The sequence below is a fragment of the Plectropomus leopardus genome, chromosome 5 (assembly GCF_008729295.1).
Source record: "Plectropomus leopardus isolate mb chromosome 5, YSFRI_Pleo_2.0, whole genome shotgun sequence".
NCBI classification, from domain to species: domain Eukaryota; kingdom Metazoa; phylum Chordata; class Actinopteri; order Perciformes; family Serranidae; genus Plectropomus; species Plectropomus leopardus.
In genome coordinates this window covers 167,829-189,578 of record NC_056467.1, presented here as the reverse complement: position 1 = coordinate 189,578, position 21,750 = coordinate 167,829, and the positions used below count along the sequence as shown (strand labels likewise).

Genomic DNA, 21,750 nt, shown 5'->3' with positions numbered 1-21,750 from the left:
ATTTTCTCTATATCTCTTTTTCTTTTTCATGTCATTTTTCCTGTCAGCTTTTACATATTTTCTTTTTCAATTTGCATAATATTTCTTGCCAAGTTGGTTATTTTTCCTTTTACTTTTCAAACTAAAACAAACCAGTTTCTGGTATCGGGTGTTGACAGGTGACTGAACACAAAAAAAAAAAAATAAATAAAATAAAATAACTAAGATAATTAAATACAATTGCAGTTTTAAAGTTTATATTATTTTTTTTTTTAAAAAAAAAAAAAACCTCACAGTCTCAGATCATACATACTGTCTGAATGGAGTTTACTTTTCCTTTTAACTATTTCAGTATTTATATTTATAACATTTATTAACACCTTTTTGCATGTGTGCGTTTACTTTGAAAAGTTAAATGAATGAATGAATCTTCCTGAAATCACATTTACTTTCAGTTTATTTAACAGAACGTCAGTTCTCCGAGTTTTTCGTCTTCTTTTAGCCTTTTTCTGCGTAATGTCTTTTTGGGGTCTTTGCACACGGCACTGAAGCTGCCCTTATATGGTGTTTAGGGGGCGTCACCTGTGCTGACAGGTGACTGCCGATCACGGAGCTCACCTGCTCAGAGCAGGTTTGATGGTCCTTACGAGCGTTTGGAGCATCAGGAGTCGACTTCTCTGATAAAATGAAGAGACGATACGAGAGAAATTAACGAGCTGCACGAGGCTCATTCTGTCTCTGTCTCTGTCTGTGTCTCTGTCTCTGTCTGTGTCTGTGTCTGTGTCTGTGTCTGTGTCTCTGTCTGTGTCTCTGTCTGTGTCTCTGTCTCTGTCTGTGTCTCTGTCTCTGTCTGTGTCTCTGTCTCTGTCTGTGTCTCTGTCTGTGTCTGTGTCTCTGTCTGTGTCTCTGTCTGTGTCTCTGTCTGTGTCTGTGTCTCTGTCTCTGTCTGTGTCTCTGTCTGTGTCTCTGTCTGTGTCTCTGTCTGTGTCTCTGTCTGTGTCTGTCTGTGTCTGTCTGTCTGTGTCTGTGTCTGTGTCTCTGTCTGTGTCTCTGTCTGTGTCTGTGTCTCTGTCTCTGTCTGTGTCTCTGTCTGTGTCTCTGTCTGTGTCTGTCTGTGTCTCTGTCTGTGTCTCTGTCTGTGTCTCTGTCTGTGTCTCTGTCTCTGTCTGTGTCTGTGTGTCTGTGTCTGTGTGTCTCTGTCTGTGTCTGTGTCTCTGTGTCTCTGTCTCTGTGTCTGTGTCTCTGTCTGTGTCTCTGTCTGTGTCTGTGTCTCTGTCTGTGTCTGTGTCTCTGTGTCTGTGTCTGTGTCTCTGTGTCTGTGTCTGTGTCTCTGTCTCTGTCTGTGTCTCTGTCTCTGTGTGTCTGTGTCTGTGTCTCTGTCTCTGTCTGTGTCTGTGTCTCTGTCTGTGTCTCTGTCTGTGTCTGTGTCTCTGTCTCTGTCTGTGTCTCTGTCTGTGTCTGTGTCTGTGTCTGTGTCTGTGTCTGTGTCTGTGTCTGTGTCTGTGTCTGTGTCTGTGTCTGTGTCTGTGTCTCTGTCTGTGTCTGTGTCTGTCTGTGTCTGTGTCTCTGTCTCTGTCTCTGTCTGTGTCTGTGTCTGTGTCTCTGTCTCTGTCTCTGTCTGTGTCTGTCTCTGTCTGTGTCTCTGTCTGTGTCTGTCTTTGTGTCTCTGTCTCTGTCTCTGTCTGTGTCTGTGTCTCTGTCTCTGTCTGTCTGTCTGTGTCTGTGTCTCTGTCTGTGTCTGTGTCTGTGTCTGTCTCTGTCTGTGTCTGTCTGTGTCTGTGTCTGTGTCTCTGTCTCTGTCTGTGTCTCTGTCTGTGTCTGTGTCTGTGTCTGTGTCTCTGTCTGTGTCTATGTCTCTGTGTCTCTGTCTCTGTGTCTGTGTCTCTGTCTGTGTCTCTGTCTGTGTCTGTGTCTCTGTCTGTGTCTGTGTCTCTGTGTCTGTGTCTCTGTGTCTCTGTGTCTGTGTCTGTGTCTCTGTCTCTGTCTGTGTCTCTGTCTCTGTGTGTCTCTGTCTGTGTCTCTGTCTGTGTCTCTGTCTCTGTCTGTGTCTGTGTCTCTGTCTCTGTCTGTGTCTCTGTCTGTGTCTGTGTCTCTGTCTCTGTCTGTGTCTCTGTCTGTGTCTGTGTCTGTGTCTCTGTCTGTGTCTGTGTCTGTGTCTCTGTCTGTGTCTCTGTGTCTCTGTCTCTGTCTGTGTCTGTGTCTGTGTCTCTGTCTCTGTCTCTGTCTGTGTCTCTGTCTGTGTCTCTGTCTGTGTCTGTGTTTGTGTCTCTGTCTCTGTCTGTGTCTCTGTCTGTGTCTGTGTCTCTGTCTCTGTCTCTGTCTGTGTCTGTGTCTGTGTCTCTGTCTGTGTCTGTGTCTGTGTCTGTGTCTGTGTCTGTCTGTGTCTGTGTCTCTCTCTGTCTGTGTCTGTGTCTCTGTCTGTGTCTGTGTCTGTGTCTGTGTTGTGTTGTGTGTGTCTCTGTCTCTGTCTCTGTCTGTGTCTCTGTCTGTGTCTGTGTCTCTGTCTGTGTCTGTGTCTGTGTCTCTGTCTGTGTCTCTGTCTGTGTCTGTGTCTGTGTCTCTGTCTGTGTCTCTGTCTGTGTCTCTGTCTCTGTCTCTGTCTGTGTCTCTGTCTGTGTCTCTGTCTGTGTCTGTGTCTCTGTCTGTGTCTCTGTCTCTGTCTCTGTCTCTGTCTGTGTCTGTGTCTGTGTCTCTGTCTCTGTCTCTGTCTGTCTGTGTCTCTGTCTCTGTCTCTCTGTCTGTCTCTGTCTCGTCTCACTGCTGTTTTTTTCCACATCTCAATAATCTGAAGACACGACAGCCTCGGTGCTGTGAGACTCGTGTAAAGGACACAGATGACTCGATAAAGAGCCGAACGCCTCAAAGTTTCTGATGATGAAGCGATAATAACAAGAAACCGCAGAGACAAGCTGCTGATGAGGGTTGCGCAACTTATGTTTGAGTGTTTTCCTGCTTTTTATCTCACACTGACGCTGGAAACTCTTGTTTCAAAGGGTTAAAATGAATATCAGAAATATTTAATAATTATGAATAATAATTATGTGAAACAATATGTTTACTTTACAGTAAATACTTGAGTAAATGTACTGAGTTACATTCAACCACTGAATAATTTCATTATTTAGTTGTTGTTTAGTGTCGGTCACTTTGTCATCAGCCATCGACTTAACCCTTTAAGCTCCGAGCACATCGGTGAAATTTCTTTCAAAACGGTGGAAAAAAAAATACAGCGAGCACTCGGTAAGAAACTTCCACAACCTGCAAGAAATAAGCAGATTTAAATAAAATCCCCTTTCTTTCTTTTAACTATCATAACTGTATATTTAAAATGATTTTACAGAAATATTACAATGTTTGAATCTTTTTCTTTTACTTTACATTTATTTTTTTTTTTATTTTTTGTTAATTTTCAGGTAATTTCGGGGGACGTTGACCTGGAATCTGAGTGGTCTGTGTTAAGACTTTCACCGTGGGGGCTGCTGGGAGTTGTAGTCGGAGGGTCGTTGGTGCCCGTCGTGGCGGCAACATGAAAACCTGCTGCTGGACTCCAGCAGCAAAGGAGGAAACAAGCTGCAGAAGGAGGCCTTTCGGGTCTGGCTGGCTCGTACTCTTTTCCCACCAAAGTTAGCGAGTGCACGCCGGTTTTTCAAACAGGAGTAAACCTGCAAAATATAGGTGATTAACTGCATTCCCACTGCCTGTGAACACACCGTGTGAGCACACGCGGCTGCCTTTCGGGTAGTTTTTTGTGCGTACGGGTTGTTTTGTTGGTGCGTCCGTGTGATGTCACAGAGAGGCGGGAGGTAAAGAGCAGCAGGATCAAAGGTCTGTGAAAACGTTTCAGAGCTTTCTTTTCTTTTAATATCTCTGACCGATTCAGACTCGTTCAGACTCGTTGCAGAATATTTTGGAATAATGTTTGAGCTGCTTAGAGGGAGACGGGCAGTAACTAGTGACGGCGTGTCATTGCATCTCGCCAGTTAAGGAGCAGAGATTAACAAGTTCACTCAGGTGTTGTGTTTCCATCGATGCTGATCGCAGCCGTAGGTGATAAAAACTCAGATGTACTGCGGAGACATTTGTGTGAACGCCGATCATACACATTCCTGTCGCATTAAAAAGACAGATGTCAGAGGGTGTTCTGTGCAGTGTGAATGAGGCTTCGGGGGTCTCGTGAAGACACAGACAGGTACCGGGCAGCGAGACAGGCTGCAGCTGTGGAGGTCACCAAAGCAAAACCAGGTGAGGGAGTCCAAGGAGAACATGGAGGCAGATTTCTGTCTTAAAGGACGTTCTGACAAACTGTGAGACGACTCAAAGGGGGAATAAGAAAGACTCGATCAGCCTGCTGCCAAACAACCTGGACCGGGACCAGAGGGGAGCTCTGAGGACCGATGTCTCTTGAATGTCTCTCTACATCACAGAAAAGACACATTCTGTCCCTCTGTCTCGTCTCACTGCTGTTTTTTTTTCCACATCTCTAAATAAGCTGAAGACACGACGGCCTCAGTGGTTTTAGAGACGTCCGGAGGACACAGTTCGCCTGATAGAGAGCCGAACGCGTCAAAGTTTCCACCGATGAAGAGATAAAGACGTGACGATGTTCAGACCGCAGAGCGAAGCTGCTGATGAGGGCTGACACGGAGCTCATGGGGTCAGTGTTTGTGGGACTCTCAGACGGAGACCTCGGAGCAGAATGGCTGCAGTCACAGAGCTCTGCTTCCTGCTGTTTGCTCTCATCAACAACATTCACGCACAACAACTCATCAGCATCAAGCGGGAACGGGACTCTTACAGCTTCAGTCTCCCCGAGGAGGCCGACTCCTGCCTGATCTCCAGGTTTGTCGGTGGAGAAGCTGGTCCTGCTGAACACCTCTGACCTCTGGTCCCACAACTCCACGGCACCTGAAGACCCGAAACGACGACTCTCTTTTTACGAGATCCACGACCTGACCCACTCAGACTCCGGCCCGTACCGAGAGGAGTGTTGGACCGACGGCAGAGTCACACACGACAAGACCACCACGTCATCGTCTGCAGTCAGGTGGATGGAGTATTTCCTCAGCCCATGACACCTGGAGAAACAAAGGATCTGCGATGTGAGGGAGCGACTGACCATCAGGACGTCCTGTGGCTCAAACGTGACTTTAGACACACAAACAGGAAATATGGAGCAGAGTTTTTGGGGACAATGAGACATCAGTGATGGACGAGGATGGAGGAAGATACCAAGTGGTGAAAAACACATCAGATCTTCGTGTTTTTAACTTCACAACAAAAGCCAAGACAGAGTTCAGCTGTCTGAGGATGGACCAGCAGCAGTGTGTCAGCAGTTACTCTGTAAGAGTTAGAGCTGTGTGCAGATATGATCTACGGCTCAGAGGGACAGACGGCTGTGCTGCCGTGCACTCTCACTGATTTCAGTGATGATCAGCCGCCAAAGTGGGAGATTCACAACATCAAAGGGACATCCAAACCAGACTGTGGACCAGAACTACTCTCTGGTGTTTTCATCACTGATGTTAGATCACACAGGTTTGTTCGTCTGTAAAACTTCTGTTAGTGTGAAAAGTTATCTGCTGGTGGTGTGTCCTAAATTTGGTCCTCCTGCTGTCGAGCTCTTCTCAGAGGGAGAAAACGTCACTCTCACATGCAAAGATCAGGGAAAGGGTCAGCAGTCTGTTTGGTTCGTCAAGTCAAACCGAACAGAAGGCAGAGTTTTTAATACACGGTTTGGTCAGAGTCTGAGCAGAGTGAGACGTCCTCTGATCACAGGAGTTTGTTTGTCTCTAATGTCTCTCTGAAGGACGCAGGAGAGTATTGGTGTGCAGTTATGGGCATTATGCTCAGTGTGTGTCATCCAGTAAAATAGTGTTAAAGTACAGAGATCCGTTTGGGGTTCACTCCACCTTCTACAAAGTGAGATGGGCGGTGCTCAGCGCTCTGCTGCTGACGCTCTGTGTTGTTGTGGTCGAGGTGAACCGGAGGACCAGGAGAGGAGAGCAGCTCTGAGCTCAGACTCACAGTTAATATGCACGAGTTCATTTCCTCACTGTCTCTGACACACTGTGTTATTCACTGGACCTGAAAACGGGAGACATTCAGGCCAAGAAGACATTTCAACAGGGACACAAAAGACACAGAGACAGAGAGACAGACAGAGAGACAGACAGAGACAGAGAGACAGACAGAGAGACAGACAGAGAGACAGACAAGAGACAACCAACAAAAACTGCACTCAGAGTGTGTGATGTTATTATTGTTGTAATTATTGTTGCTGAGTGAATAAAATTTAAAATGTGCAAGAGGTGAAATGTAAGCTGGGAAATTAGATCTATAAAAACACAATGATTTAAAAAAACAGATTCAAATAAAAATAATGGAGGAGTTTTGGAGGTCAGAGGTTGACCTTTGACCCTGTCAGGGTGCAGATATACCTGTATATATTGTATGTATGTATACTGTGTGTGTGTTTTCTTTGTGTAGCTGTGTGTGGGTGTGGCTGCAGCCTGACACACAGCAGGGGGCGCTCTGCTTTCACTCATTCATCTGTCAACATTGCTTTGACCTCAGCTTTTATTTTGGATCATTGACTGATTTTGATCTTGTTATTGAACTGATGCTTCATTTTAAATCAAATTATTCTGTGATTTTTTATTACATGTGAAGGAGTTTGAGTCTTTTTTGCATTTATAACTGTTGTATGTTGTCAGTGTTTTATGATTGTTATTTTACTCTGAACTTCATCAATATATAATCAATTATCTCTATAATAAAGCTGAAACAGAAACAATAAAACTTGGTCTCCAGTTTTTACTGATTTGATTTCTGATTTTAATGACTTTATGGAACATATTTTAATTCAATTCAATGTTATTATTTGTTTGTTTTTATTTATTTGTATTAAAAAATACTATAAAAACACATAAAGCACAAACAATTTGACACTAAAACACACAACAGAAGACATAATTTGCACGTGTGAACATTCAGGCTCCACAGCAGCAGATCAATAAATGTCCTCATAACTCCGTACAGCCAATAATAATCAGTGAGCATTAAATATGACAAACTTCTCCTCATAACATAAAGCATCTCTAATGTGGTACACAGCACCATCAACATGACCGTCACAACGATGCAGCATCAGCACCGACACCGCGGAGGCCGAAACTGCGACATCATCATCATCATCATCATCAGTCTACAGAATCAGAAAAAAACTTCATTGATCCAGGAGGGAAATTATGTTTCTCTGCAGTCTGCAGTATATGTTCTGCAAAAAGTCCCAGCCCAAGTATATAAAAATATAAACTTAAAAATATAAATAGGTAATCGTAAACAATGAGTACAATTTCTTAAGATTTAAATATTTGAAAAAAAAGTATGTAATATGCATATTTTTAAAATAAAGTATAATGAAATGAGTATGTAAAAATAGAAATAAAGTAATAATACACAATGAGCACAATATGTAAATGTTTTTTTTTTTCAAAGTATGATATAATGAGTATGTAAGTATGTAAAAATATAAATATAAAGAAGTACACTAACAAGATAATTAACACTAGTATGAGATTATTTAAATGATGACGTGGTTAATCTACTGAGTGCGTTCAGTGTGTAAAATATAAAAGTGACTTGTGCTGCAAAACAAATGTCACATAAAATCATGAAATCTCAACCTGGCTGCATTTTACTGCATCTCATGAACATCCAGAGATCCCAAAACACATCCGACAGCTTTCGACTGCAGGAGCCGGAGAACAGCTCGTTTTTTCAATGAAAAATCACTGAGTTTATTTCATTATGAACAAATAAACATAATAAAATAATAACCGAAAAAAAAGTCTCCATCAGGGAAACAAAGCAAAGAATGTGTTTGAAAAGCAGCAGAGGAAGCAGATAATGATGCTGTTCTGCTGCTTCTTCAAACACATCAGATTTACGTCTTTAAAAAAAACTAAAAAATATCATTATTACAGCAAAACCATCTCCCAAAACTACAGAAATAACTACTCGTTTGGATCATTAAATCATTCATTTTAAGCATCATTCACTTTAAATGCCCTCTCCTCGTTGTTATACCTGTCAAAGATTGTTTTCTTGTATTAATCGTTAAATGATGTGACGTTATTAATTAGATTTTTTCCTCTGGTCCGCTCCACAAACTGACCCCTCAAACTGAAAGACGCCCCCCAAATCATTCGGACCCCGATGATTCGGGCTCAGACTCACCAGAGACGGCCGTCCACAGAGGAAACCTGAAACAGAAGCTGAGACTTCGCGCCTCGTGCAGAAACTTCCTCAAGTGAAGTGGAGTCATCAGTCACCTGTCGGCTCAGGTAACGCCCCCTAAACACCATATAAGGGCAGGTTTAGTGGCGTGTGCAAAGACCCCAAAAAGACATGAAAACCCCAAAAAAGGCTGACAGGAGAAGAACTGCTGCAGGAGAGAAAAACCGAGCTTAACTGAGCTCAACTGAAGTATTAACAGTAAAAGTACTTCTGCAAAAAGGTCTAAATAAATTTCATAAATCAAAATAATTTTAAAAATTAAAAGGAGAAGCAACAATTCCTCAGACGCACAGTTTATATGACATTTGGATCCATACATTTTTTGTATGAAAAATTACACAGAAATTGTTGCCAATTAATTTTCTGATTATTCGACTGATTGTTTCAGCTGCACGTGTATATTTTCAAAATTTTTGTTTTGTGTGAAAAATAAATCTTGATTTGTAGAGTAGTCTGTTAATTAACCTAAACAAAGTAAAATGAAGTATTAAAAGTAAAGAACAGTATGATAATCACTTACACAATTATAACAACGAAAAAAAAAACGTTGCTGATTCATTTTTTTTCAGCTGCGTTTGTATATTTTTGTTTTTGCACAAAAATGCTCATTTGTTAAGTAGTTATATAAAAACACAGGTGAAGTAAAAATTGAAATATGTTTAATTAGTCAAATTTATCTTAACGCAGGCTGTCACTTTGGCCACTGAGTAACTTTTGTGTCAGCACACCTCCTGAGGGCTTGACTCACACACACACACACACACACACACACACACACTCACACACACACACAGTCAGTGGTGTCAGATAAAGACAGAAATGATGAAGGTGATCAAATAAACAGAAGCTGCTCGTCACGATAAAACAACGATTTTATTGACATTTAGAAACATCACAACATTCGAAAATATGGTTATTGAAAATAATATGATTGTTTATAGAAAATGTTTTTCTCCGAAATGTACATATATATATACGAAAGTAAATTAAAAAAACAGCAACAAAAAAACAGATGAACAAACAGTTAATTATTTTCAGACGTTACATCTCTTTCAGAGATTCTGGTTTAACTGAAAATGTTGATTATCAAAGAGATGAAATCACACAAATGAAAGTTTTGTGTTTGAGTCTGAGATCTGCTTCGCGGTGCAGAGTGTGTGTGACTGTGACCTTTGACCTCCGGTCAGCAGCGTGTCTGTCCACAGGAGAGACTCTCAGTCCTGCAGAGGACACAGAGACACTGAGGCACCACGTTCCCACACCCCAAATCCAGGATAGAGAGGTTCAGTGAAGGTGGTGCTGAAGGTGTGGAGGTGGATCAGATAGTCAGAGGAGACTCTGAAGAAGGACACAGAGCCAGCAGGACAGTCCACATACACTGCTACTCTACCAGAGACAGAGGAGGAGGAGGAGGAGGAGGAGGAGGAGGAGGAGGAGGAGGAGATGGAGAAGAGGGAGGAGATGGGGGAGATGGAGGAGGAGGAGGAGGTGGTGGTGGAGGAGGTGGAGGAGATGGAGGAGGAGGAGGAGGAGGTGGAGGAGGAGGAGGAGGAGGTGATGGGTGTTTCCCTGCTGTTGTGCCAGACAGAGTAACCTTCATCAGAGCAGCTCAGACTCCAGGACTGATCATTTCCTCCAAACACACAGTCTCCACTGTCTCCTCTCCTGCTGATTCGTCTGTAACTCACTGATATATTAACTCTTCCTCTCCACTCGACCTCCCAGTAACAGCGACCAGTCAGACCAGTTCTACCACAGCAGCTGAGGACCAGATGTCAAATCTGTCTGGATGATCAGGATATGACTGATCCTCTCTCACATACGTCACCTCTCTGTTGTTTTTTTGGACAGTTTGAGGTTTGTTGTTTACTGTGTTTGTGTCGACTGTGAGCTGACAGGAATCTGACGGAGAGAAGAAGACACAAAGTTATTGATTAGTTATCAGTTATTAATGGATCATGGCTGTGATGATGACATCAGAGCTGTGAATGAGTGATGTCACAGCGTGAAGAGTTAAAAACACGCTCACACGTCCTCAGATAAGATGCATTAAAGCAGAAGGAACGGCTTTAACAACACAATTATACTCTTCTGTTGTGATGAGGGAAACATCTCACAGATTACATCTCCACTCATTTTCAATGCTGTTAGCAGACTGGACAGGAAATGTCATCATACACGTGCCGCTCACATTTTTCAAAATAAAAACTGTGAAAAAAAGTCTGCAGATGCTGAAAACTCTTGTTCTTTCTGTGGGCAGGCTGATCAAACTTTGATCCTTTGATTTTTTTTCACTGTTTTATCACCATGAATTTTTGCTCTAATTTAAGTTGTCGTGTTTTTTATAACTGTAACATCACTTATGATTTTACCCTCAGAGATATAATTGACTATTATGATGATACAAGAAACAAATATTTGAATTATGTTGTTTTTTTTTTTTTTTTAATGAGGAATTTTTTTTTCACAAAATTTTTTTTAGTTTCACGCTCCTCTTTATATTTTCTTGATTTATTTTAATTCAACACTTTCTCTTCTCTCTCACTCATAAATAACAAAAAAGCAACACATTTTTAGATTATTACAAAAAACGTATTTGTTGAAACTCCTGATGTAATGTGAATACTGTATGTATTATCTTTATTACTGTCTGTGTCCTTTTATTAAATAACATTTCAAAGGAGGAGGAGGAGGAGGAGGTGATGGGTGTTTCCCTGCTGTTGTGCCAGACAGAGTAACCTTCATCAGAGCAGCTCAGACTCCAGGACTGATCATTTCCTCCAAACACACAGTCTCCACTGTCTCCTCTCCTGCTGATTCGTCTGTAACTCACTGATATATTAACTCTTCCTCTCCACTCGACCTCCCAGTAACAGCGACCAGTCAGACCAGTTCTACACAGCAGCTGAGGACAGAGGTCAAATCTGTCTGGATGACCAGGATATGACTGACTGCCTCTTACACGCCTCACGGTCCTGTTGTTGTCAGACAGTTTGAGGTCTCTGCTCTTCGTGTTTTTGTCCAGGTCCAGCTCACAGAGGTCTGATGGAGACAAAGAGACACAACACAGCTGCGGGTTATCATCTGCCGATCCATCGACAAACCTTACTGAAAGAAAATCACTCAAACCGACATTTCATATTCAGCTGTGAATGCAGTTAACCAACTTTGACTCCAGATTCAATCACCCAGTTAAACAACGTTAACGTTCAGCTCTTTATCCTGGTGTGGACCGAGGGGGACAGCTGATGGACATCCAGATCAGTAAACACATGGACTGAATAAAGTCTCACTGACCAAACATCATCTTCCACTGCAGCAGGAAGCAGCTCTGAACCGTCTGCTCCACCAGAGAGCTCACATTTACTTCAGATCTTTAAGATCTTTGCCACGTCTCAAACTGTCGTCCGTTACGGACACCGTCCACCTGCAGCTGGCTGCAGAGACCACGTGCACGCTGCTCTGACGGCAGAGGTTAGGGTAAGGGTTAGGGTTAGGGTTAGGGTAAATCCACCTCAGCTCACTTCATTCTACTTTTCAACAGCTTTGTGACGTTAATAATGTCGTGTTGTGTTGATGATTTCTACGTTTGACAGCACTGATTTATTAAAAACATCCTAAAACTAAAGGCTAAAATGCATTCATTAGTTTTCTTGGATGAAAATGTTCAGTTTGTTTTGTCCTCCACAAAAACAGAAGCTGCATCCTGATCAAAACTCTGGAGAAACCGAGAGGAACATGAGTTCTCATGAATCCAAGTTAAGACACACTCACACTTCCTCAGACCAGGTCTCAACCACTGCGGTCCACCATGGTCCATCCTGCAGGAAGAGACACAGTCAGTCCACTTCACAAACCTTCACTCAGATCCTCCATCAAACATGAGCCAGAGTCCATCAGTTAGTCACCACCAGTCTGTCCGTCCATACCTGAGAGTGTCCACTCTGTCCGTCCATACCTGAGAGTGTCCACTCTGTCCGTCCATACCTGAGAGTGTCCAGTCTCCGGTGTGGATCCTTCAGTCTGTCTCCTGAGTCTCCTGGATGGTTGTAGCTCAGGTCCAGCTCTCTCAGATGGGACGGGTTGGAGCTCAGAGCTGAGACCAGAGCAGCACAGCCGTCCTCTGAGACCAGACAGCCTGACAGACTAAACACACACACACACACACACACACACACACAGTCATTGGCTCATTCACAGCTGTGTGTGTGGAAACATCCAATCACAGAAGTGCAGCACAGACGTCAGAACCTCAGACTGTCACCGTCCCAACCTCGTCATCTGTCGTCATCTCAATCCGTCACATTATTGATGAACTGTTTATTAAGGAGGGATATCGGGTGGTTGATGAGTGTATCTTGCTCCTGAACACCTTCAGTCAAATATCAGTGATCGACTTTGTGGCGGTACAATCACATCAGCACCTGGTTGTTTTGAACAGAGCATGCTGGGTAATATTTTCCAACCAGCTGAAAACTGACCTGAGAGTTTCCAGTTTACAGTTTTCACTCTTCAGTCCTGCAGACAGCCGCTTCACTCCTGAGTCCTGCAGGTCGTTGTTACTCAGGTCCAGGTGTCTCAGACTCGAGGACTGTGAGCTGAGGACAGAGCTGCACAGCTTCTCTCTGAGAGGTTACAGCCGCTCAGCCTGAAGAGGAATCAGTGAAACGTATGAAAACATTTAAAAACATCGGACCTCATGAAGAAACATTCTCTTAATTTCTTCTTATATTTTCTCTTAATTTTCAAAAATATCAGAGAAATCAACCCTAGATGCTCCGAACACTCTGAACCATCCGAATCTGCTCTGAGCAGGTGAGCTCAATGATGAATCCCACTGATCATAAGTCACCTGTCAGCTCAGCTAACGCCCCCTAAACACCATATAAGGGCAGGTTTAGTGCCGTGTGCAAAGACTCTGACACACGAACAGGACCGGAGACACGACGCCGAAAAAAGGCTGAAAGAAGATTTGATGTTCTGTTAAATTACATAAAAGTAAATGTGATTTCGGGGAAATAAAATCAAGTGTTAAAAGTAAAAGTACACATGCAAAAATGTTTAAATTAATTTTATAAATCAAACTAATCAAATGCAATAATTATTAAAGAATAAAAGACTAAAATATTTCAAAGGAAAAGCAACGATTCATCATTCGGACAGTATATATGATATCTGGAGCCATCAATGGTTCTTTTTTTGAATGAAAATGACACCAAAGAAATAGTTGCCAATTAAATTTCTAATTCTAGTAATAATTCCAGTAACCTCAGATTTGTACTTAAGTACAGAATTTGAGTAAATGTACCCAATTACATTTCAGACAATTACAGTAATACATACTGTGACATTTAATACTCCAAGTATTAAAGGTACTCTAAAACATCATCTTTATTTGATTAACTGATTTTGCATCTTTCAGTGTTCCTCATATATAAAACTTATTTTTCTTGGTGTTGGAAAATAACTTGTGGCCTGTGAAAATTAGATGCTTTTCTCTTATCTTGGTACGAGCGCTCTCGACCACTCGTAAAATTTTCTATAATAAAAGCAAATATAAGAAATCATTGGTGAATCACCAAAATCAGTTTGCACTAATAAAATAAGAATAAATCCTGGACACGAGTTAAAATAAATTGTTCATGTTTCTTGCATGAGGCCCAATGACTGTTATTTCCTCTGAAAAAATGAAAAACTACATTTAATCTGGAGTTTCGTGTTCACTCACAGAGCTTTGTTGGAGGCTTTGACCACTGGCAGCAGCCTCAGAAGAGCCTCCTCTGAAGCAGAGTATTTCTTCAGGTCAAACACGTCCAGATCTTCTTCTGATGACAGTAAGATGAAGACCAGAGCTGACCACTGAGCAGGAGACAGTTCATCTGTGGACAGACGTCCTAATCTCAGGGACCATTGGATGTCCTCCACCAGAGAACGATCATTCAGTTCATTCAGACAGTGGAACAGGTTGATGCTTCGCTCTGCAGAGAGATCCTCGTTAATCTTCCTCTTGATGTACTCGACTGTTTCCTGATTGGTCTGTGAGCTACTTCCTGTCTGTGTCAGCAGACCTCGTAGGTGTTTCTGATTGGTCTGCAGTGACAGACCCAGGAGGAAGCGCAGGAACAAGTCCAAATGTCCATTTGGACTCTGTAAGGCCTTGTCCACAGCACTCTGGTAGAGACGTGTTGGTTTTGGTTCTGCTTTGAAGACTTTAGGCAGCCGGGGAGTTGTCTGTCCTTCATCCATCAGATTGACTCCAGAGCTGATGAAGGTCAGATGGACATGAAGAGCAGCCAGAAACTCCTGAACACTCAGATGGACGAAGCAGAAGACCTTGTCCTGGTACAGTCCTCTCTCCTCTTTAAAGACCTGTGTGAGCACTCCTGAGTACACTGAGGCTGCTCTGATATCGATGCCACACTCTGTCAGGTCGGACTCGTAGAAGATCAGGTTTCCTTTCTGCAGCTGCTCAAAAGCCAGTTTTCCCAGAGACTCCATCATCTTCCTGCTCTCTGGACTCCAATGTGGATCTGTCTCAGCTCCTCCGTCATACTTGATGTTCTTCAGTTTGGTCTGAACCACCAGGAAGTGGATGTACATCTCAGTCAGGGTCTTGGGCAGCTGTCCTCCCTTTCTGGTCTTCAACACGTCCTCCAGAACTGCAGCAGTGATCCAGCAGAAGGCTGGGATGTGGCACATGATGTGGAGGCTTTGGGAAGTCTTGATGTGGGAGATGATCCTGCCAGCCTGCTGCTCATTTCTGAACCTCCTCCTGAAGTACTCCTCCTTCTGTGGGTCGGTGAACCCTCTGACCTCTGTCACCATGCCAACATGTTCACGAGGGATCTGATTGGCTGCTGCAGGTCGTGTGGTTATCCAGAGGCGAGCGGAGGGAAGCAGTTTCCCCCTGATGAGGTTTGTCAGCAGAACATCCACTGTGGTGGACTCTGTCACGTCAGCTGTCTTTTTTTTATTGGTGGAGCGGTCCAGTTGAAAGCGACTCTCATCCAGTCCGTCCAACACAAACAGAAGGTTGAATTTACGTTTTTTATTGTTGGTGTTTTTCGATGGCTGCAGAGCTGTAAAGATGTGATTGAGAACTTCTGTCTGGATCTCTTCCGCCTCTGGGATACATTCATGAATTAGCTCTGCTAGAGAGAACTCTTCTCCCATCAGTAAATTCAGCTGTCGAAAGGTGAAGGGGAAAATGAGATGCACATCTTGACTGGCTCTTCCTTCAGCCCAGTCCAACACAAACTTCTGCACAAGAAATGTTTTTCCAATTCCTGCGATTCCGTTGGTTAGCACTATGGTTTTACGTCTTTCAGAGGGCGGTCTGAACATGTCACAGGGTTTAATTGTTGTCTCGGTCTTTGCTGGACTCCTCATCGCCTCAATCTGCCTGATCTCATGCTCTGTGTTGATGGTTGGGTCAGACCCAGCTGTGATGTATAGCTCTGTGTAGATATCTTCCAGAGGCTGCCCAGCCATCAACTCTTCTTGTATATTCTTGAATTGGTCCTTGAGTTTTAACTGCAGCATTTTTTGATAGTATGAGATGTGTCGTGGTTCTGGTAATGGAACAATCAGGTCTGTGTAGAACAAAAATACAAAAAATGTAAAATATTTGGCTGTTTTTCTGAGGGATTGTCATCAGAAGAACAGAAATTCAACATGTTAAGTAAGACACTAGCCTTACAGTTGCATCCTTCGTACATCGGTCAAGTTGAACTTACAGATTACATCTATGTCTGTGAAAACATGGATGCCTCACACACAAACGACCTCTACAATCACCACAGTTTACAGATTAGTGTCACAAATTCAGCGTTTGACCAAATGTGTCCCCTTCTGTTCCTGAGATATTATGCTGAGATATTGCTTCACGCAAAGTATACAGACACAAGGTCATAGTGACATTGACTTTTGACCACCAAATTAGCAGTAATTAATAAATAGTAGTTTGTAATTAGCTAATTGTTAAGATTTTTGTGTCAATCTGAAAAAAATTCCTGATAGTATCCTCGAAATATTATGCTCACATGAGCGAGACAGATTTAAGGCCACAGTGACCTTAGCTTTTGCCACAGCATCACCATCGTGGAGGGAAAAAATGTAGCCATCTCAACAAGGAGAACAAAGTCGAGTTAGCAGAGCTGCGGACTCTGTAAGGACACACAGAGTGATCAGATGCCTCTGATCTGCAACAGTGAAAGACAGCACGGCAAAGACTGCACTGAAACTCTTCTAAGCCAGGCTCATCCACGACGGACAACCACTGGCTAACAAGCAGCACAGCAAAGCACCTCTTTCCTCCATTCATGCTTCTTCTCTTCATGCAGGCATTGCTATTAATGATATAAAAGTAAGATCTGTCACTGAATGGGGTTTAAGCTGGATATAAATAGTGGTGACATTGGAACTAATACTATATCAGGTCATGTTAAATTGCTCACACTCTGTGGTACATCAGCTCACCTGTGTCCTCCACAGCAGGGATCCCTCTGGACACATTACTTGGTCCTGGTAATGCCTCTGACACTAAATCAATTTACCCAAAAAACAAAGGAATTGATATAATTTTCAGTCTGAGTTCACCCTCTTTACAAACATAAGTGTTGTGATAATCGTTAACATGGAGCAGGCCTACCTGCCCCCTCAGGAGTTATGGGCTCATGGCTGGTGCCTGGTACTGCCTCTTCTTTACCAGCAGCAGATTGATCCACAGGCTGCTGCTGCTGCTTTGAGACTATAAAAGACAAAGTGTTTCACACTTAGGTTACATCTGTGAAGGCCAGAGGACAGGAATTAACCCAAACACAGAAATCAGAGACAAAAATCAAATGTCATGTCAAGGAAATTGTGTTAAGTTGTTTTTTGTCTTGTGTCTATGTTGTCTTGTGATTTCCTGTTTTATTTTGAAATCCTACCTCTCCTCTCGTTTCAGGTCACCTACTTCCTCCCTTTGTGTGTTTTCCCGCCAGTGTGATTGTCGGCCCCGCTCTGATTGTCTCCACCTGTTTTCCCTTACCTTGTGTATATATAGTCTGCATCTCCCTTTGTCTTGAACCAGTTCGTCTTGTCTCATCTGCCGGTGAACCGGCGCCATATTCATGCCCAAGTCAAGTTTTTGTTGTTACTCGCTCATTTGCATAGTTCAGGTTTGATACCTATTTTCATTTGATACTTTGTTTTTCATACGCTTCTTTTGAGTGAGTTTTTTGTTGATACTTTGTTTCCTCTTCTGAGAGATTTTTGTTGTTACTTTTTACCTCTTCGGAGTGATTTTGAGTTTTGCTTCTGCTTGTGTAAAGACTTTACTGCTGCCTAAAAATAAAGTGTTTTTGGACTTCTTGAAACCTGGTGTTGTGCATTTGGGTTCAATTCCAGTTCAGTCTTGTCATCAAAGTCCAAGGGCCAAAGTTTAATCCAAAGCATGGCCATCATGGAAAGGCAAATGAGGTAGCAACAGTACAGACAAGGGACAGGCAGTAAAGAGAAAAAAGAACAGTCCAAAAGATCGACAACTGGGCAAGCAAAAAAACTTACAGGAAACAGGCCGAAATCAAAAATAAAAATAGAACAGACCGGATTCAACCATGAAGAAAAAAATGAAGAGACAAGACTATTTTGGGAGTTTTTCCTCAGGTGATGTGAGGGTCTAAGGCAGAGGGATGTCGTACACTGTAAAGCCCTCTGAGGCAGACTGTGTTTTGTGATAATGAGCTCTATAAATAAAACTGACTCGACTTGATTGACTTGATTTGTGAAGCACAAGACAAAGTAGCAACAGGTGAGTGAATGAGCAAGGTTTAAGTACAAGAGACAGGAGATTCACTTACCAAGTTTGACCTGACACCTGATATCTTTACACTTTAGCCTATGCTAGCACACACGTCTCACCGTCATCATCAGCTTGTGTTGGCACTTGATTTGTAACCTTCTCTTAAGCCTCGAGCTTGTTTTAATCATAAACAAGTTTTTTAGTTTGACACATTTGGTTGCTTAAGTTTGATTAGCTTCTGTTTTTTAATGGCCTTTTCAGCTCCGCCTGTTCAATTTCTACTAATATTCATCTTTCTTTCTTCCTCACATCCTCCACCGGAGCTTTTTTGACTGCAGCCCGATGTGTGATCACTTATGCATGACATCCTTTGTCGTCTTGTGTCCGAGTTCAGTGATCATACGTGCGTTTAAGTGGAGTTAGTCACGATTAAGTTAGTCATGGTTAAGTTAGCCTTCTGCCAAATGCTGCCATGTAATGTTTGCGTTGACTGACAGTCATATAAGAAATGGCAGTAGTCGTCAGGGTTTTTCAAAGAGCCCAATGCATTAGCCGACATGATAGATTTGTAAAATGTTATTGTTTACTGACCCTGTCTTTACCTCTTCAGACCAACAACCAGCCAAGCCCACTGGGAATCTTTACATTTCTCTGATTAGCGACCTATGAAACAAAAACCTCTTTCTATACCTCCTGTTCTATCTAAATGCAGCATACGTGCAACACTGATGAAGCTGACGGGGTCTGAGAGGATCAAACGAGCACAAGCTGAACTGATGTAGTTACATTTATGAATGCTTTCTTCATACATCATGTTTTTCTCTTCCTGTGACTGACCTTCTCGTCCTGACAATCTCTGCAGCAGATCATTTCTGCAGATTTTCAGTAGGATCCTCTTGGTCTCTTCCACAGCTCCACTAAGTTTGAGGGTCTGAGTCATCAGATTAACTGTTTTCAACCTCTTTGCTTTCTCCAGCTCGCACCAGGGGATGGTCTCTGAGTCTTCAGAGTGATTCAGGTAAAACTTGAACTCCTCATATTCATCTTCTGTGAGAGCTTTCAGAGTTTCTAAGAGGCCCTGTGCAGTCATTGTGGCTCACCTGTTAAAATCAGAGAGTACTGTGAGCCTGAAGGACAGTTACGTTACAGCCGAGCTACATCAAGGGAACGAATTACACCCAACGCAAGGCAAAGAGTGATGTCAGTAATACATAAGAGCTAGACTGATAACCTTGTTCCTGATAAAACACACACACACACACACACACTCTTTGTTATTAGGCTACTATATAGGCTACTTTAAACTAGACATAAAAGACATTTCCTGTAGGTTCACCCCTCTCAGAAAGAGGTTACTGTGGCTTCATTTGATCAGCAGCCAGATGAACTTTGACTCAGGGAACGTCACTTTTCACACATCAGTGTGAACTTCTGCCCGTGGAGGCACTTTTCAACGAACACTGGCCAGTGCGGCACATGACCCTGCCATGTCACCAGGCTGAGCAAAGGAAGATCTTTCCATTATTCTCTCTCTTTCTCCTGGAGGAGAGTTGTTGGGGCAGAAGGAGCTACCTGCCCCCCCTCCACTGCTTTAACCTGGCCGCCTGTGAGCTCAGGCGGCCAGGTTAAGCAAAGTGGCGGTAGCATCTTCACGACATGGGAAGTCAGGGAAACTAAAATCGTTTCCTAACAGCTAAAAACCAAACCCTGCTGCGCCTACGTGAGCGCGTTGCCAGTTTCACTTTGATTCCCTGTTTACAAATTCTCATTATAGCACAGGCTTCAGTTCAGTTACTTGGCTGTCCGACAAAGCAGCGACCTGCGTGGCTGAAACATGAAGTGGCAAACGCTGCCAGTTTAGAGGTCGACATACCGTCAGAGGGTCAGGAGGTGGCGCAGTAATCCTCTGTCACTTTGTCAGTGATGCTGTCTTGGTCAGGTCCAATCAGAGGTCAGACTTATTCTCCTCCAAATCTGAAACATGCTGTGAAACAGTCTTTAGGGAGTAGCTGTTAATGTAGTCCAGATTTAACCAGTTAATGTGCAGCAGTTTTCTCTTTAAACAAGGTCTTAGCTGGTGTGTATAGCGAAAAACAAAGACATCAGTCCTTTATCTGTTTTCACAAGTAGACAAAATGTTTCAACAAATCTCAATCTTAAGACCCTGCATGTTCATGTAGTCCAGGTTTGAGCACTTTTCTGTCTGAACTATGTGGTCTGTTTAGTTAAATATACATACATATAAATCAGCCTTTCACATGTTTCCATCAATAAACAATCTTTCACAAATCTGAAAGTGTTTTAAAATGACTTTGGCTGGCAGTCACCACAAAAAAATTAAGTGTTTATGTTACTACAAAGCAGAACTGAGAAATGGTGGAGAAATATTTATATTTAAATACATAATCCTGGAGTTATTGGCTCAATCTGCACGGTTCATAAACGGGTCGATTGGACTGTGTTTGTGGTGAGATGTTTTTACAGTTTATTAGAGACGATCATCTCTGGGGCTGGGGGATATGGCGTTAAAAAAATATCATGATAATTTTAGGTTATATTATGATACACAATATATATCACAATACTTTGAAATCTCCTCTAAAATACTGTAAAATACTAAAATATAAAATGATAAAATGAACTGCAGTTACAAATAAAGTAGCTACTGCCATAAAATAAAGTTACTTAAACTACGGTTATAATAAAGTTGAATAAAATATTGTTTAATGTTAAATAAAGTATAAAGTTAAATAAAGTACTGTTTAGTAATCATTTAGTTGGTATTGGACAGAAATCAAATTGTGTGTTATTTCCTTATGGGGCCAGAACAGTGACGTAAATGTTGGCATTGAATATGATTTTTCATTGAAAACAAAACCTGAACTGAAGAGGGAAACATTGGCACTGAAACATTTGTATTTTAAAAGGTTGTATTGGCACAGAAATAAAGATTTGGCACTGAAGAAAGTTATACCGAAAAATAAAACACGGTCTGAAAAAATAACCAACCTTTAATCTTGTTTTATTTTGTGTTTTATTTCCGTGTCAATACAACTTTTCTTTTCACTTTTTCAGTTCAGGTTTTGTTTTCAATGACAAATCATATATTGGCGTGCATATATGGGCGTGGACTTGTTCTCTGGCGGCACAAACACAAACTGCACGATGTCACTTTTGAACACGTTTTTTGCGTGGATCTGATTAAATTGCGCACTTTTACCCTCAGAAATGTTTTAGTTGAAAACAGAGGTCATGCTAACAGTGCAGGATGTTAGTGGTCACGTGAAACTCTGCAGAAAATAAGTTCCCTCTGAACGAAACTCTCCACAGGATCCAGTGTCCGTGCGTCATGACGCACAGAGCTCCGCGTTTCAAGACGCGCAGCGACTGGCCCTGGTTGTTACGGCCTCGATTGCAAAGTGGCACACAGCGAGTTTGGCGCGCTCCCGACGCATCTGACAGGACGCACTTATGACGTGACGTAGATGGAAGTGTCCTCGTGCCAAAGTAATTACACTTTGACAGGAAGTGTGCCCGTGGCCGCGGGAGCGTGCATCCATTTCACTTCAGGGATTTAAACAGCTACATGATAATAAGTTAATACTTTTAGTTTTTTTCTTTGTTTGTTTTATCGGCGACGTTTTGGAAAGTCACACGTGCCACATGTATCAGATTAAGGCTTTGATTGT

At 42.4% G+C, this 21,750-nt stretch overlaps 1 protein-coding gene and 1 pseudogene across 1 annotated transcript; both read right to left on the bottom strand.

Annotated features, from left to right (window-relative positions):
- Positions 1-9,293: 9,293 nt before the first annotated feature.
- LOC121943349 (stonustoxin subunit beta-like) lies at positions 9,294-10,413 on the bottom strand. The gene is made up of 4 exons (XM_042486871.1): positions 10,402-10,413; positions 10,148-10,179; positions 9,823-10,038; positions 9,294-9,720 (listed from the first exon to the last, which is right to left on the bottom strand). Exons 1-4 carry the CDS (start codon positions 10,411-10,413, stop codon positions 9,492-9,494), a joined length of 489 nt encoding a protein of 162 aa, XP_042342805.1. The 3' UTR covers positions 9,294-9,491.
- Positions 10,414-11,230: 817 nt separating this feature from the next.
- LOC121942995 lies at positions 11,231-20,658 on the bottom strand (annotated as a pseudogene).
- Between the last annotated feature and the right edge of the window lie 1,092 nt (positions 20,659-21,750).

Excerpts from the sequence above, each read along its gene's own strand:
- LOC121943349 (XM_042486871.1), bottom strand. Across the intron at positions 10,039-10,147 it reads TCACAGTCGACACAAACACA|CTGCTGTGGTAGAACTGGTC; the intron begins GTAAACAACAAA and ends TCTGGTCCTCAG. Across the intron at positions 9,721-9,822 it reads ACACCCATCACCTCCTCCTC|CTCCTCCTCCTCCTCCTCCT; the intron begins CTCCTCCTCCAC and ends CCTCTTCTCCAT.